Source organism: Tachypleus tridentatus, chromosome 7 (genome assembly GCF_004210375.1).
Source record: "Tachypleus tridentatus isolate NWPU-2018 chromosome 7, ASM421037v1, whole genome shotgun sequence".
Taxonomy (NCBI): domain Eukaryota; kingdom Metazoa; phylum Arthropoda; class Merostomata; order Xiphosura; family Limulidae; genus Tachypleus; species Tachypleus tridentatus.
The window spans coordinates 159190171-159207641 of NC_134831.1; the positions used below are offsets into that span (position 1 = coordinate 159190171).

The 17471-nt window shown below is 35.0% G+C and overlaps 2 protein-coding genes across 6 annotated transcripts in view; both read right to left on the minus strand.

Annotated features, from left to right (window-relative positions):
* Positions 1-17471, minus strand: part of LOC143257010 (ceramide phosphoethanolamine synthase-like) — a 41833-nt gene that overhangs the window by 11057 nt on the left and 13305 nt on the right. For 4 of the 5 annotated variants that reach the window (XM_076515056.1, XM_076515055.1, XM_076515057.1 and 1 more), the window contains 2 exons: positions 15447-15983; positions 1273-1395 (listed from right to left, as the gene is read on the minus strand). In XM_076515056.1, coding sequence (XP_076371171.1) covers positions 1273-1395; positions 15447-15983 — 660 coding nt within the window. Of the gene's footprint in view, positions 1-1272; positions 1396-10173; positions 10378-15446; positions 15984-17471 lie in introns of those variants that run through there. The other variant, XM_076515059.1, reaches the window with a different exon arrangement.
* On the minus strand, positions 8898-9815 carry LOC143257011 (uncharacterized). Its single transcript, XM_076515060.1, has one exon. It carries the CDS (start codon positions 9808-9810, stop codon positions 9067-9069), a length of 744 nt encoding a protein of 247 aa, XP_076371175.1. The 5' UTR covers positions 9811-9815; the 3' UTR covers positions 8898-9066.

Genomic DNA, 17471 nt, shown 5'->3' on the forward strand with positions numbered 1-17471 from the left:
GATTTTATTATCAAACAATACTAAATCACCATATTATATATTACACACACACACATACATGGGAAATTTCTTAAACAATAATGTAGTTTAATGCTATTTTTGCCATAGTAAAAATTACAGAAATGAAAAATAATAGGATGAACTACACATGGGAACGATATAACGCTATTTTGAGGTATGAATCTTAAGTTCCGCCGTAAGTTCATAGACTTGCGACGCTAAAAAAAAACAACTGGGTTTTGATACCCGTAGAGGAGAGAGCACAGGTAGATTCATTATGCAGCCTTGCCTTAGGAAATTTCATTAACAAGTATCTTGAATCTTAAAATTGTTCGTCCAGATTTTACTACAAACACTTTCTTCCAATTGTGTTGCAAGATGAATTATACGTTGATCCTACACTGAAGGATACGTAATCTACATTAATAAAAGCTAACGCTACTTCTAAAACAAACCCCTCAACCAATGGAAATTAAGATTACTCAGATGAAACAACATAAGCTGGGGGTGGGAGGTATGGCCAGGTGGTTAAGATGCTCGACTCGTAATCCGAGGGTCGCGAGCTCAAATCCTCGTCATACCAAAGTTGCTCGCCCTTTAAGCCGCGTGAGCGTTTTAATGTGCGTTCAATCCTACTATTTATTGGTAAAAGAGTAGCCCAAGCGTTGGCTGGTGACGACTAACTGTTTTCCCTCCAGTCTTACACTGCTAAATTAGGGACAGTTAGAACATATAACCCTTGTGTAACTTTGCAAGAAATTCAGAAACAACTAAACATAAGCTGGATAAAGAAATCTTTGGAGCTCTTCTCCCGTTTGTCCAGCGTTAAGCTAAAAATTGGGGATACTATCTTTATGGTGAACACAATTCAGATAAGTCACCGAGCAAGTTTGCGTTTAACAAATGTGCATACTTCATGTTCTCGTAGAATGAATTTGTTTTCATGTAATTGGCTCAAGCAAAGTAGATAGATTTAATTGCTTATACATGTAAAAAGCTAAACCTTTTGAAAAACGTTTCCTTATGCAATGCCTATATTTGCAAAAGTAGTATCTGTTGTCCTTTAAATTCACAGATATAACTGAAGATATTCTCTTTTTTGCAGTTTGTACTAGAGGTTTCGGGTATTTTGTGCAGGTAATTAGTCCTAGATCTCCGTTGATATGTTAGAGTAGGCTATATCAAAGACAGTTAAGTTCCATTAAAAAAAAAAAAAATTACTGTTACCGCTAATTCTGACTAACAGTAGAAAATATGAACAGTTTTACTCACCCACATTTTGTCGATTACTATTGCAACTAATAAAAATTGAATCAAACAATGAGCGTTAGAAACTCTCCAGAACCACATGATGATCCAGTTGAATGCAGACTTCAACAGTTCATTTTGCGCCATCTACAGTAGAAAAACAAATGAAAAAAAATTGTAACGGTCTAAAATAACATGTAATTAGGGTTCGACTGAAGAATATTTATTAAGCTATAACAACATTTCAAGTAAACTTCTAATAAACACATAGCTGATCAAGATTTAATACTAATGTTAATGAACAATTAAACATAGATATCAATATTAATAATTAAATAAGAAAATGAGCCAGAGGAAAAAAAAAACCGAATTCATAAAAGAAAACAAAATTTCATAATCACTTTTCGACATTAATAACAATATTACGTAATGAATAGAAATAATTCACTAATTATCTCATGACTCAGTTTATGAAGCTTAAAACAAGGCATTTATTTACTGCTTATGTCTCAAGGGTTCATCTCATGTAATCATAAATTTGCATAACCTTTTGCTACATTAATAATATCTGTGCATCATTGCTAGGGGAGCTGATGTCAATTTTATAATACATATTTACAACAAATAAACGACATCATCTAGAAGATGAGTTAGTGTTTCAAAATTACTTAACATTCATAGATAACCTAAATAATAATAATAAATGAACGATAAATTAAACCACAACTAATAAAAAATAGAATTCGCTGTCTCACAAAATATGCAATTATTTAAATTTAAGCCTTCATAAAATTGCCGGGCTCGGCATGGCCAAGTGTGTTAAGGCGTTCCACTCGTAATCCGAGTTGCACCAAACATCCTCGCCCTTTCAGCCGTGAGGGCGTTATAATGTGAAGGTCAATCCCATTATTCATTGGTAAAAAAGTAGTCCAAGATACTGATCCAGATATAAATGCTTATTTTTACAACAACGTCACAAATTGTATACTAAACAATAAAGAGCAATTTCAACCAATTTTTCCAACAAGTATATCTGAGACAAATACAAGGTACATAACAAACTACGAAGACACGATCCTAACGAAAGAAATATCCATACATGAACTTCTTGAAGCAATAAAAACACAAAAGACAAGTTTTCGGGTGATGATGAGATACAAGCCACCCTCCTAAGAAAAGGGCACTTCGAAATTGTTTAACCACCTAAAGGCACTTTTTAACTTATCGCTATCCTAAAAATACATAACAGTTTCTTGGACGCATACTAATATATGAATGTTTCATAAGGAAGGAAAGCCAGCAAATAAACCTAATAGCTACCAACCAATCAGCCTGACCAGCTGTGTAGGCAAAATTCTTGAAAGAATAATCAGTAACAGACTCTCCATATTCTAAGAGATAACATCAAAATTACCAAAAGAACAAAATGAATTCAGAAAATTTAGACAAACAATTGACCACTTAATCAAATTAACTGAAACGATAATAAATAGCTTTAATAAAAAGTACACTGTTGCCTGCTTTTTTTTATGTTGAGAAAGCATTTGACACTGTACGGGCACAATGGTCTACGGTTCCATATGAATGAAATGGGACTACAGCGTGGTTATCTAACTTTTTGAAAAATAGAAAATGTAGAGTAAATATAGAGAAAACCTTTTCTGAGTAGTTTATTCCAGAAGCTGAGGTCCCTCAGGGAGGGGTGGTTAGCCCTCTACTCTTCATCATGTATGTAAACAATATGCCATTTAAGAATCCTAATCATGTATTCTCCTCACAGTTTGTTGATGATGTGGCAATCTGGAAATGTGTTACAACACCAACAATAGCAGCCACAATATACAACCACAACTAAATAGAATAAGTGAATACTATCAAAAATATAGAATAAAAATAAATACAGCAAAACACATCTTGTCTTATTTACAAAGCTTACAAAATACAAAAAAAAACTACAGCCTGAAATATATATGAATGGAACACCACAAACAAACCAAATTTACGTGCTTAACTGACCTTCATCAGTACACCTGGGGTCCATATGGACCACGACAATAAATATATTTTAAGAGTTTTTCATTGACAAGTTTGCATGTCTATACAAGTAAAGGAAGAAGGGAGTGGTCGAAGAGCATCTGACCCTCCAGGGTATGTATGATACCCAAAACCCGAGAGAGAGAGAGAAAGAGTCGAGCGCCCTAACCACGTGGCCATGCCTGGATCGCATTAGTAATATATTCGTATAATTTGCATAATTTAGGCTTGGTGTGGACTAATAGCCAGTGAACTAAAGTCTCAATCTGTGGACCACGGGATCATAACTTGTCCCTGATTATACTCGCCTGTTTGGCCAAGGAAGCGTTTTATAATGCAACTACCAATCCCACAATTCATTAGCAAAAAGTAAGATAAATATTGACGGTGAATAATGTTAACTAGCCGCCTTTCCTCTGGTTTATCTAGCCCAAATAGTCCTTGAATAGCTTTGCGCGTAAATTCAAGAAATAAACAAACCAAACTTACGTGATTAACTAACCTTCATCAGTAAACCTTGGGTCCATATGGACTCCGACGATAAATATATTTTAATATTTTCTTCATTATCCAGTTATATTTTTATTTCATTTTACGTAATTGTCACATTATCATCCACTGACACAAAAATAGTAAAACTTTCAATGTTTTGCAGTCGAATAATTTTTGTGAATAAAATGTTGCATGGGGTTCGCACTGACCCCAAGTAATATACAGATTTGGAGCTCTGTGTCTTCATCAGGCCTTGTATGTATGGACTCACAGAGGTTATTCATTGTGATAAACAGTGATTACGTACTTAGATCTCTCCTGTAGTGAAGTAATGCGCACAATCTATTTCAGAGACGTCTCCAGAATCCCTAAGCAATGCTGAAAGGCGTCGAATCTGCCTTTGTAGGTCAAGGATTGCTGGACACAAGACAGCACGCTGGTCAAGATGTTCCAGCAACAAAAAAAAAAAAACAATGTTACCTTTGCCCAAGAATCGCGAATAGGAAAGTTCATCAAACCTTTACAGCATGTGGAAACCACGTCTGCGCTGATCACTACACACCCAGTGTACGTTGTGACGAGTTTTTGTAAAATGACCGGTAAAAGATATGAGAAACACTTTATGTTCACTCAGAATAAGTTTTGCTTGCATGTTGTCCAAAATTTGGCATTAGTTTAACTCTGAAACAAAGTTTGGTTAGTTCGACTCCCTTGGGTCCGTTTGATTTCAAGCACATTTTTGTACAATTTGGTGATGTTATTTTTTCTTTACATATTCAAGAAATCTGTTTCTTCATTCAGTGCTTTATTAGGTTTAATTGTGAGATGTCAGTCAGAGAAGAAGTGGCCTTATATTATCGAAATATATGTCAATGATGGCGATATTTTATCTAAATATGAGAAAATGGATACAAGTGAATGTCATATTTTGTAATAATAAATCAGATATTATATACTTATGGTACTCAGTCTTTCTTACAGTTTATCTATACAATGCTATGAGAAGCCAGTAAGCTAACTTTTCAACATCTAAACCATAGCTTCAATGTTACTATCATTAAATATATGCGGAGTCCGTAAGGACCCTAGGTGTACTGAAAGGTGGATATTTTAACGTGCACTGATGAAAGTATAATGTCTGGACTCTCCTGGTTTATTAATCTATGTTCAAGTGTGGTAGAAAAGCAAGACAATGGCACGTCAAATGGAACTTCACAAACACAAGAAGCTGACAGAGAAAATTTTCTTACAGGAGAAGATGACATCGTAATTCTTACAACAAAATAAATTTTACAAGACGACTTATTTGAGGATATTAAAATTTTAAGTTTTACACCGAACATGTGACGTTAGCTTCATCAGTATTTAATGGGTTTCAGGTTATATTTACGAGACTGTTAATGAGTGATGGAGCTAATTGAAACAGATGTGGATATTAAGTAACAGCATTTTAAAATTAAACCAACAATTTTTTAATATCACGAAAATTATCAAAAGTTTTAAACAACAAGTTTAAATTGAACTTATTGAAGATAATTAGTTTTCAAAAATCCCAAGCCACTTAAGTTATTCTTCAGATGGTTTTCGTTATACATTTTACAAAAGTTTGTCGATGTAATATTTCAATTCTAAAGCGTATGAACATCTCAAAAATATTGCATTCAGTTAAAGCATCTTCAAGAACCAGAAACTGTTACGTTAAATTATAAAGACATGACGCAAGAAGATCTAAAGTTAAACAATATGATAACAATAGAATTGATAACCCCCAGGTGGGTTAAGGCGTTCGACTCATAATCTGAGGGTTGCAGGTTCGAATTCCAGTCGCTCCAAACATGCTCGCCCTTTCAGCCGTCTGGGCGTTATAATGTTAAGGTCAATCTCACTATTCATTGGTAAAATATTAGTCCAAGAGTCGGCGGTCAGCGGTGATGATTAGCTGCCTTTCCTCTAGTCTTACACTGCTAAATTAGGGACAGCTAGTGCAGATAGCCCTCGAGTAGCTTTGCGCGAAATTAAAAAACAAACAGCGCCATATTGATTTAGGATTCTTTAGAGACTGCAGGTATAAATACAGGATTGTCAGGAAGAAGACAGTGAACAAGTAGTTGTTAAAAATATCTTATGAAAAGATAGTACAGAACCAACTAAAGTGTCCGAAAAAAGATAAGGTAGTGGATAAAACAATAAAAGTTCAATCAGAACAAGTCAACCAAACAGAGTTAATTGATGTAAAAGAACAACGAACTGTTGCTAAAGAGGCGAGAAACTACACAGACCAAGTAAATCGTAAAACAGTAATTGTTATGAGTGATTTATAGGAAACGGTAGTCTGATGAACAAAATGTTTGTTAATTGAACCTCTTTCACAAATTAATTTAAAACATGTGCGTGTGTTTTTTATAGCAAAGCCACATCGGGCTATCTGCTGAGTCTACCGAGGGAAATAGAACCCCTGATTTTAGCGTTGTAAATCCGTAGACTTATCGCTGTACCAGCGGGTGACAAGTTAGAACATAATAGCGATGTTCAAACAATTCAGTGTAATGATTTAAAACAAAATGAAAACGATGATTAGAATATCTTGATATAGAGAATAGCGATGAGGTTTTTGAAGGATCATTTTCAATATCAAGATTTGTAAATTTTGAAAATAAAGTTAAGGGATCGTCTAAACAATTTAAAATTGGCTCCGAAGTACAGAGACAACATAACAAGTCTGGTACATTAAATAAAAAAACCGAGATTAAATATTGTTAGTAAAAAAAAGATCAGAATAGTGTAAATAGAAGGAAAATATTATATTATTTATTTACAATTTTAAGTGAAAAATTTACAAACTTAATCTAAGATGTTTGTTACTAGTGTTAAATTTGCATTATAAGTTTTCCGTTTATTTTCTCCCATTTCTGTTTACTTTATGGTGCCTATTGTTATATAAAATGTTAGAGGTTGTTCTATAGATATGAAATACCTAGTGGTTAAAAACGATATTATGTGTCATAATGCAGAAATTATGGCATTATAAAAAATTAATGTACCACAGTGTGACAAAAAAAAGCACATGGGTATTTAAATTATTTGGAAAACAGTTGAATGAAATACAAAACAATGATTTGGTATGTTTACCTGAAGATTTTAGTGTAATATTAAATACAGGACTAGATTGTATACCTTCGGGAGAATATAGATTTGATATAGATAATAGATTAAAGAAATTGTTAAATCAGTTTGATTTTTTGATGTTTTTCGATACCTTTATCCCAAAAGAAATAATATACCTGGACTGGATAAAGACAAGGCATTATTGTAAAAACCATATTGGATAAGCTATATTAATTATACTATATTGAAGAAAATTTCAAACTGTTGCATGTAAATAGGTTAATATCTGATCATACAGGTGTAGTCGTACGATGAACAAAGGTTTTGGGAAGCAATAAGAAGGGTAAGAGGTTTTGCGCGAACCTATTAGTGTCACGTGACCACAACGAGGTTTGTAAACATACCGCCATATTGGGTGGCAAGTGTCCCGCATGACTGAACGAGTTAACAACTGCTGTATTCACTACTATTCACATGTAAATGGCTGCCGCTGCCACTTGTAGCACACCTGACAGGTGCTGAAAAGGCCAGGTATGAGGAAAAATGTATGCCCCCCAATGACTGAGGAAGAAGTAAAGGCATGCTACCTTGCAATTCAGAACACTGGAGTGAAGTCTGGCTTCCTCTCATTGACTAAGGACTATGCAAGACACTATGTGCCTGCTGCAGTATCAGTGCCATTGCCACAACCATTGACACTGCTGCGCAGACATAATCCAATATCAGTGAAAGAGCTAAACCAGGTGTGTGATGACATTTTTACTTCACTGACGATTAGTGTTGAGGAAGCAACAGCTCTTGAGAAGCTGACCAGACAGCAATGGAAAAGTAGGCTATGGTACGATCATCGTGCTGGTAGAATAACAGCCTCAAAATTTAAAGCTGCTTGTCGTACCAGTGTCGCCAACCCTTCTAAGTCACTTTTGAAACAAATCTGTTACCCCCACGCCACCAAATGTTCAACCAAGGCAACAGGATGGGGATGTAAGCATGAAGAACATGCTCGATCATTGTATGTACAAGTGAGAAGGACACAGCACCAGCAACTAAAGGTAGTAGACAGTGGGCTACACGTTATCCCGCAATACCCTTACCTAGGTGCGACACCTGATGGTCTGGTTGAATGCCTTTGTTTAGGAAGGGTGTACTTGAAATAAAATACCCACACTGCAAACGAGGCAAGTCACTGGATGAAGCTGCAGAAGATGGACACTTTTGCCTGGAAAGGATTGGTGACAAACTCTCGCTGAAGAAAAACCATGCCTATTATTACCAGGTTCAGGGGCAGATGCTTCTAACTGGTGTGAACTATTGTGATTTTGTTGTGTGGACAGATGACCAACAGTCTCTCCATGTTGAAAGGATTATGCTGGACACTGACTTCATAAATAGAATGGTAGGAGAACTGGAGACATTCTTTAGACTGTGTGTTCTGCCTGAGCTCGTGGGGCAGAAATTCACAAAGCCATCAGAACAAGCTGATGATCAGCTGTTGAGCTACTGCCGTACAAGCAGAACTGATACAATAACACTACGGTGCAGCAACATGGGCTGCAAAGTTGTGCATTTCCATATGGAATGTGTCGGGCTGCAGAGACAACCAAAGAAATGGACCTGCTTAGATTGCAAAAACCTCAGTAAAAAGAAACAATAATCATATCAGGTTGTCACTATTTTGTTATTGGCTTTTGTGTAAATTTTAAATTGTTCACTGTTCATGTTACGTGAAAGGGTGCCAGCTAACCCAACTGTTCATATTCTGCCTTATACAAATAATCAATATTTTTTTTAGAATTTCACCTCTTTAGCATGGATGTTATATACCAGTACAGTGTATTTTATCTCAATGTGCTGTCACTACACATTATAATTTATATTCACCCTTTTTAGCCAAGGATATGAAATATTATTAATGGATAAAAATAATTAGACAGAGTGCAATATGTAGATATTCATGCTGTTTATGATGCTTCACATATACATGTTTGCAGGCAAAATAAAATTTAAGATATGAATTTCTAGCATACATTATGTATTATTTAAGATTTCCAGAAGTACAGTTTTTTTAACAAGGTAGTTTTAAACTAGGCAGAAGTGTAACTCTTAAACAAGCACCCATGAATGAATACTGAAATGTAAACAAAATGAAGGTGTGTCTTATGTACAATAAATATATATAGGACAATGTCAATCAAATGGCACAACAGATGGAGAGATGTTTGTTAGAGCACATGCCACTCTTAGTATTTTGTCTAATGTTGTTAAATTACAGCTTTGATCAGTTTGTAACAGCGTAATTGGAATAGTATTTTCAAGCATAGAATACTTTTGGCGTACCATGCCGATCACCCTCTCAACATGTATTCTCGTAGAAGCAAGGACACGTGAAGTTTCAACATCCAGTGCACTAAGCTGTTGTTTTCCTTTTGTAAATGCTGGTATTTTAAGTTCTGCATTACAGAAAGCAACAGATTCAGATATAGTGAACCCACGGTCTGCCAGTATAACATCACCAGGAATTATATTGGCTAAAAACCTACAGTTTTCGGTAAGATGGACATCACTTGTTCGTCCTCCCCATCCCTTTGAGATAAAAATTATAACTCCTTGCGGAGCAATACCTATGAGGTATTTGACAGTATTATGGGACTTGTAACTTGAATAGGTGTCTGCTCGTGCCTGGAGGTCTGACGGCCGCTGTATGAATATTTCGAAACAATCAATGATGCAGGCACACTTTGAAAACTTCTCACGAAAAGACGCGGGCAACGTCATTCTTAGTTCCTCTCTCTCAGGCCAGAAAACAAATGTTAGTACCAGTCGAATATTCATGACATTTATGACCTCCTGAAATATGCGTGATACTGTTGAGATGTGCAATCCAAATATGTATCCTAAGAGCTGCAGTGGCACATCCAATCGCAGTCTCATGAGTGTCAATATGATTTTTTTGAAATTTAGAGACTGACTGTGTATCTCGGAAATATCTGTAAATTTGGTTGAATATGATCATCATCACTGCATATGACGGCAGACCTGTACAGTATTTGACCTTCTCGTCGTCATTTGCAAAAGTAGCATCTTCGAAACAGTTCGCTTTTGCTATACTTTTATAGTGGAGGACTTCATTCCGCAACTGTTGGCATTCAGATTCAAGTCTAACTACGTCTGTGAATGATATTTCCGTCTGCATACATGTCTCAGTTGTATATTGTGATGTACACAAGTCAAAATTATCACATGTAGCTTCAAGTTCATCAGCAGAATCAGTACAGCTGCTATCAGTGGCAGCAGTGCCAGCAAATTCTATGAAAGCAAGGTCAAGCAGCCCAGCAGCAGCTTCATGTCTCTTTTGTTGTTCTTTTCTCCTTTTGGTCACTTCTTTCCTGTTTTCATATTTACACAATTCAGCAGCTTTCCTTCTCTTCAGGGGAGAACGTGTAAAATGAAATATGGAAGGTACATAGTCAGGTGATAGGGGATCATCACTCTTCGTCCCTGAAACAGAGTACAATAATTTAGTTAAGATATACATCTACAGGCATCATCAGATAATATTTATATATATAACAGATACACTGTACACTTTTAACTGAATATATATAGGTATAACTGAATATGCTGAACATTGTTTAACAACTGAATGTACAGCCAACAAAGTAATTATTTGCACACTTTTTAATCTTGTGCCAGTTGTGGTTTTCTGATGAATCACTTAAATTGGTCCTTTAAGAGATATTAACATTTTGTCTTAATGTACAAATGGCTATATAACCTATTCATCATGAATGATATTGTTCCTTCAGTAAATTTACTATTCAGTTATTTAAAAGTAAAAGAAAAGTGTGCAAAAAATTTCTTTGACTGGTGCTGCAGTGTGTTCTGCTATACATATATCATGCATGTAAGTTTCAATTTATTCAGCCTGGCTATAGATGAATTATACATACCTAACATAAAATGTTTACTACAAAGTCTGGTGTGATCTGTGGGTGTCCAGTTTTTCCTATTGCCAGCTGCAATCCATCGTCTTCTTCGGTCGGGATCTCTAGGAAATCTGTAGTATGACACATTTTCTACCTGTCCATGTCGATTTGAACAGTTAAATGCACAACACGAGTGTACCATCGCGCACTTTTGACTATGAATCACCCTTGTGTTGGAATATAAACACGCTGAGCGTGCCACCCATCATGGCGGTCAGCAGTAACTAGGTCAAGAGTGACGTCACACGCAAAACCTCTATTGACGTTTTAATAATAAATTGTTGGAAAATACCAAATATGTAAGTGAAATTGACCAAATTATAACTGATTTTCAGTAATGTCAAAATGAGGAAAATTTAAACACATGAAATTGTGGTAGGAGTATTTCAAAGCGCATATTCATCTATTTAAAAAAATGACTTAAAAAAGAAGTGGAAGATAGAACAGATAGAACATTTTGAAATAAAGTTATTACAATTATCACAGACAGACGATATATAGAAAAAGCTTTGAAACAACTTTGTGTAAATTGAGCCAAACACTGCGAAATTTATGAACGAATCTAAAGACTTAAAGAAATTTATACCTCATATATCTTACTTTTTTACAATAGGACAACACCTACCACAGCTGTATTAATAGCTTTGAAAAATAAAAATGGTAGAGCAACTCGGAATTTAAATAAAACAAATGCTACAATTATTGATTTTTATAAAAGATTATATTCAGAAAAAACCATCAATGAAATTAACAATTCTTTCTTTGAGGGCTCACAGAGGTTATCAAAAACTGTAAAATAGTCTATAAATGTTTAGTTAAAGTTCATAGAAATAATTGCTACTTGCCAACCACTAAGAAAAGTTCGTTGGAATTGATTGCATAACGTTTGAGTAGTTAGTCAAATTTTGGCTTAAGATCAGTATTTCTCTGCTATAGGTTTTTGATGAATCTCTATAGACATGTGAATTATTTAGAATTATGAAAAATGGAGCACAAATAACACATTGGACAAAATTAAAAATTTGGCGACCAATATCACTTGTATATACTAATTATAAAGTGTTTCCGAAAGTCTTATTAAATAGAATCAAACCTGTTATGAGTCAATTTATCCTTGGGAGCTAGTCTCACTATGTTCCAGATCGATGTATACATGATAACATACGTGTTTATGGGTGATAGGATAAACCTCACAAATCAAAATAACGAACGGTCAGCTATTGTAAACTTAGATCTTGAAAAACCTTTAACAGCATAAATTATAATTTGTTTTATGAAAGTTGCTCAGGAAACTTGTTTTCAGCGGGAATATTGTTGTTGTTTTGAAATTTGCACAAAGATACTCGAGGGCTATCTGTGCTAGGCGTCCCTAATTTAGCAGTGTAAGACTAAAGGGAAAGCAGCTAGTCATCACCACCCACCGTCAACTCTTGAGCTACTCTTTTACCAACGAATAGTGGGATTGACTGTCACATTATAACGCCCCCACGGCTGAAAGGGCGAGCATGTTTGGCGCAATGGGGATGCGAACCTGCGACCCTCAGATTACTAGTCGCACGCCTTAACACGCTTGGTCATGCCGAGCCATACGGGAATATTATAAAGGCGGTTGACAAAGGGTAAAAAAAGTCCATATTTTAAATAGTTTATGGGTCGGTTTTAACTTCAACTTTAACTTGTAAGACAGATATAAGACGAAAAGTTTCAGTAAGTGTTTTCTTATTTACGCTAGTGATATAAAATATTATTTATAATTTAAAAAAGAAAAATAGTTACTTACGATAAATATCAAATTTAAGTTATCATCGGATACTTATTCTGTCATCTTTTACCGATCATATAAATATTTATATTAGAGAGAAACCATAATTTAATCTTATTCAACAGACAATAATAGTGAAATATATGGCTTAAGAATCATAGGATTGTATATATTAATAATCACGCGTACATCTTCAAAATTCCATTAGTATGCGTCCGAAGTGGCACTGACACACACAAACAGTCTGTTTTATTAGTAGAGATTCGTGTTTTTACAAACGCTAGCCCATACCACACGAGAAACATACTTGAAGTAAAAATGTATTTTAAGACGGCTGGTATGAATATTAACATTTTTACCAAAATATCGCAGAGAACAATGTTTTGACCTTCTTAGGTCATCTTAGGGACGAGAGTGGAAACGGGTATGGGATTGTAGGGGGCGTTACAGTTATTTGCTGGGCTATTAATTAGAATAGGTATAAAATATTGGATAAGTTATATTAATTATACTACATTGAAGAATATATTCCTATATACCGATTTAATTTTTGTTTTAGTTGTATAAAAGTAGGGCTTCTTTCATTTTGCGTTTGTTTATATTTGTTTCTCCACTTAGTATCTAGGTGTTTTCTGTGGGTATGTTGTGTTTATTTGAATTGCAATGTTCAAAAACATGTGAGGGTGTTTCTTTTTGTGTTCGTTCAGTCTAGTTTCCATTTTTCTGCTTGTTTCTTCAATATAGAAGTCGTGACAGTTGTTGCATTGTATCTTATAAATTATGTTGGTGTTATGTTTGTCAGTGTAGTTTTTATACAGTATGGACTTTAGTTTTGTACCTGTTTTTTGAATAAATTTGGTGTTTACTGAAATTTGGTGTTTTGTTATAAGTTTTATCCAAATGTTGGCTATTTTTTCGCTGATGCCGGGAACGTATTATATGCAGCAGTATAAGGTTTTGTAGTTTTTTGTGTTTTGCGATTTGTTGTTGTTGGTCTAGGTGTGTGTGTGTATAATTTTTTCCAATGTTTTTTGTGTAAATTTGTTGATGTTAATGAAGTGTTCTTTTATTTTGTTGATTTCATCGTTAATTTTATCAAGTGAGCACGGTTTTGTGGCTGTGTTTATTTGGTTTCTTGACACGTTGAATGTTTGTTTTGTTTCACGTGCTGAGTCTCAGGGAATGTATAGACCAGTATGGGGGATTTTTCTTTGATTTTTGTTTTGAAATGTGTGTCGGTTCTTGTGATCTTGAGATTGAGACATGCTATTTTGATAGTTTTGTTTTTTCCTATTCACAGGTGAGCTTAATGTTTTGGTATATGGAGTAAACGTGGTTGAATAAAACTATGCGTGTGTTCTGTAAATGTGAATCCAGCAGTTGTATCGCCAACATATCTGTACCAGTCTAGTGGTGGATGTATCGCCAACATATCTGTACCAGTCTAGTGGTGGGTGTAAGGCTGAATCGATCACTTGAGATTCAATCTGTGTTATAAAAATGTTGGCTAGAACTGATGACACGAGATTCCCCATACTAAAGCCCTTTATTTGTAGGTAGTTTTGGTCACTGAACATAAGGTTAGTTTTGGTAGTAGTGAATTCTATAAGGGTTGTAATTTGTTGCTGGGGATGTGTATTAGTGGATTGGAGTCTTGAATATAAAGTTCTAACGCTATCTTGTAGGCTTTAGTTGTAGGGACTTCTGTGAAGAGAGAGATTACATCAAAACTGGCCATTAAGGCTTTATGATTTAGGTGATTAAGAATATATTTAAAGTTAAAAGCGTCTTTGCTGAAGTTACATATTTAGAAAATGCCCACATTATATATTTACTGAGGTTGATTCATAGGTTGACATTATGGGTCGTTGTGGACAATCGGGTTTGTGAGGCTTGAGGTTGCCGTATAGTTGTGGTGTGCGTGCGTCGGTCCTGTGTAGGTAAGAATGAAGATTTTCTAAGCTAGTTTTTTTTTCATTTGTAGTAGTATTTCCTTTAATTGGGTTTTGTGTGTTTTTGTTGAATTTGTGTTTATTAGTTTAAATTTGTTTGTATCTAATAAGATGTTCATTTTTTGAATGTATTCATTTGTGTTCATTATATCTATAGCATTGCCTTTACCTACTTTTAGATAGTTCATTGTGCAGCTTTGTGCTTAATTAAAAACAAACAAATTTGTATCTTAAATAATTAAAGAGAAAATATTCTATAATTTCATTAATAGATTGAAGTCACAGATTACATTAGAAACATTTGGGCCGAACAAAATGGTGAACTAGTTATTCTCAGAAATTTGAGTTAACACTGTCAATGGTTTATTATAGATCAAAATATTGTGAACTTTTCTCTTTTCGAATAATTTTTTTTTTTTTTCTGTGTATATATATATATATATATATATATATTTAAAATAATAATTGTATAACATACTGTATCAAGTATATTAGTTGATGATTTGATTAAAACTGGCAAAACAGCAGTTCGAATGTTTTAATAAAATTATTTAAAATTAATCAAACATTTTACAACTGAGGTCGTTGATTATAGTTAAAGGAAATCGTTACTTTAAAAAATCGTCCATTTCAAACATGTAGTAGCATGTAATACTTATTTATAGATGTTACTGATAAGTTATAAATTGGTTATGTAATGAGTGAGTATGTTATAAGAACTAATTGTTTAATGTCAAACTTGTAAAACTGGTTGTTTGGAGTTAAACTTCTAAAACTGATTGTTTGGTATCAAATTTGTAAAACTAATTCGGTTGTTTTAATAAAAAAGTGTCTGTTTATCTCATTAGGAAGTGTTTCAGTTCTTACCGCTTTTCCAACAGTGGGCTGGGTACTTTCAAGGAGTTCTGAGTAAGTGTGTATGTACCGGTCCCACAAGATGGCACTTAACGTTATCTGCATTCCGAAACAAAAGACAACAAAAAAGATCCTTCTGGTAGTCATGTTTGCTTGGCTTCCGTTTCCGGTCGTGCATCCTCCGTTTTTTTCCGCATGTTCTTTGGGGTACAGAACCCGATACTGACCTTCATTAGGCGGCCATCGACGAAAGTAGTAGAGACACCCCACAAGAAACGCCGTAAACCCCAGTGTATCAGCTAACCCGTCTATGACGTAACCAGAAGTTGATCGCAGTGAGGCGTGTTTGACCAGTCCCATTCGAGTCCGCGCTATTATACCATCCAAGGCATCACACCAGGTTCTGATCTGGAACAGGAGAACCGCGATCCGGTGTCTGATGATATTGTCTGAGATTATGCATTTCGCTGCAATAACAGCAAACACGAGACCTGTGAAACTGATCATGTTGGGAGTGACGACGTAGCACTTCTCACTGAAAGACGTGACCTGAAAAACGAGGGGAAGAAAATGCAACTAGCTTACGTTAGTAAACAACGATGTATAATCATTATTACAGTAAAACGTCGCGTGGAGGAAACTGCGATTATAAAAATAAAAATTTGATTCAACACAAACTGACACAAATTAGCGCTCCTTGAAAATATCGGTCCTGGTTTTCTGAGACAAGGCTGCCGTGGTGTGGTAGTTAAAGCGCTCAACTCGCAATTTGAGGGTAAAAGAGTTCAACTCCCCATTTATTGATCTTTCGGGGGTGAAGTCACACACACTATTGGTTTGTAAAAGTGTTTTTTATGTCCCATAACTTAATAGGTTACTGCTGTGGCCTCGTGCGGCTTTGCGCAAAACTCAGTAGGGAAAGAAAATAACCGAATTAACAATATTTCTATCTACAAGTACTGAAACAATATTCTATACTTTAGTACTGGGAATATGGATTGACAATATCCTATATTATTGTCTTTTAAATATCAAAACGTTAAAACACCAAAATTCTACAAATAAACATAATGCCCAGTTTACCATTCCATTCACCATTTATCACTAAGCTATACCGATTTCGGAGTAATCTATTCCTCATCAGTGACACTATACAACAGTAAACTGAAAGAACAAAATTAGGTTTTATACAGTGTTTGAGTGTGTATTGTATATATATCGTGTTTTTAAATATCTGTTTGTTTTGAATTTTGCGCAAAAATTCTACCGTCCCTAATTTAGCAGTGTAAGACCATACGGAAGGCATCTAGTCATCACCACCCACCGCCAACTCTTTGGCTACTCTTTTACCAACTAATAGTGGGATTGACCATCACATAATAACGCCCCCACTGTTGAAAGGGCGAGCATGTTGGGTGCGACTGGGATTCGAACCCGCGGCCCTCAGATTACGAGTCGAACGCCTTAACCCACCTGGCCATGCCGGGCCAATTTAAATATCTTACCACCCTATGTATAATTATACAAAATTATAATTTTGAAGCGATAAACTAGAGAAAAGGCAGTCAACCACACCCCACCTCCCGCAGAATCTTAAGATGTTGTTGTCAGACAAATAAATGGGACTTGACACTTACTTTTATAGCGTACCATGGTCACCGAAGTGCTGATTGTGATTTTATTGTTTGTTTGTTGTAGTAACAACTAGAAACGAATGATGGAACCTCAGTTACACTTAACGTACGGATAATAAATTGGCACATACTTTTTCAATTTTATTTTTAGAAAATAATTAAGTAGCTTGAATCTAGATGTCAGCTTACACTCAAAACTAACATTAGTTTAAGAAGATCATTATGAAAGGACTCTAAATGTTTGATTTGCTATATACGTAGATAATCTAGTTCGTATATATATATATATGAATTGACAACCAACTAGCGAATTTCCTGATAGATAATAGTAACAGTTTTAAAAACATTTAACAATTATTTCCTAGCTTTTCTTATTAGTAGTTCTGTGACTGTAACAAACACT

Excerpts from the sequence above, each read along its gene's own strand:
- LOC143257011 (XM_076515060.1), bottom strand. The coding sequence starts at position 9,810 with ATGAGACTGCGATTGGATGTGCCACTGCAGCTCTTAGGATACATATTT.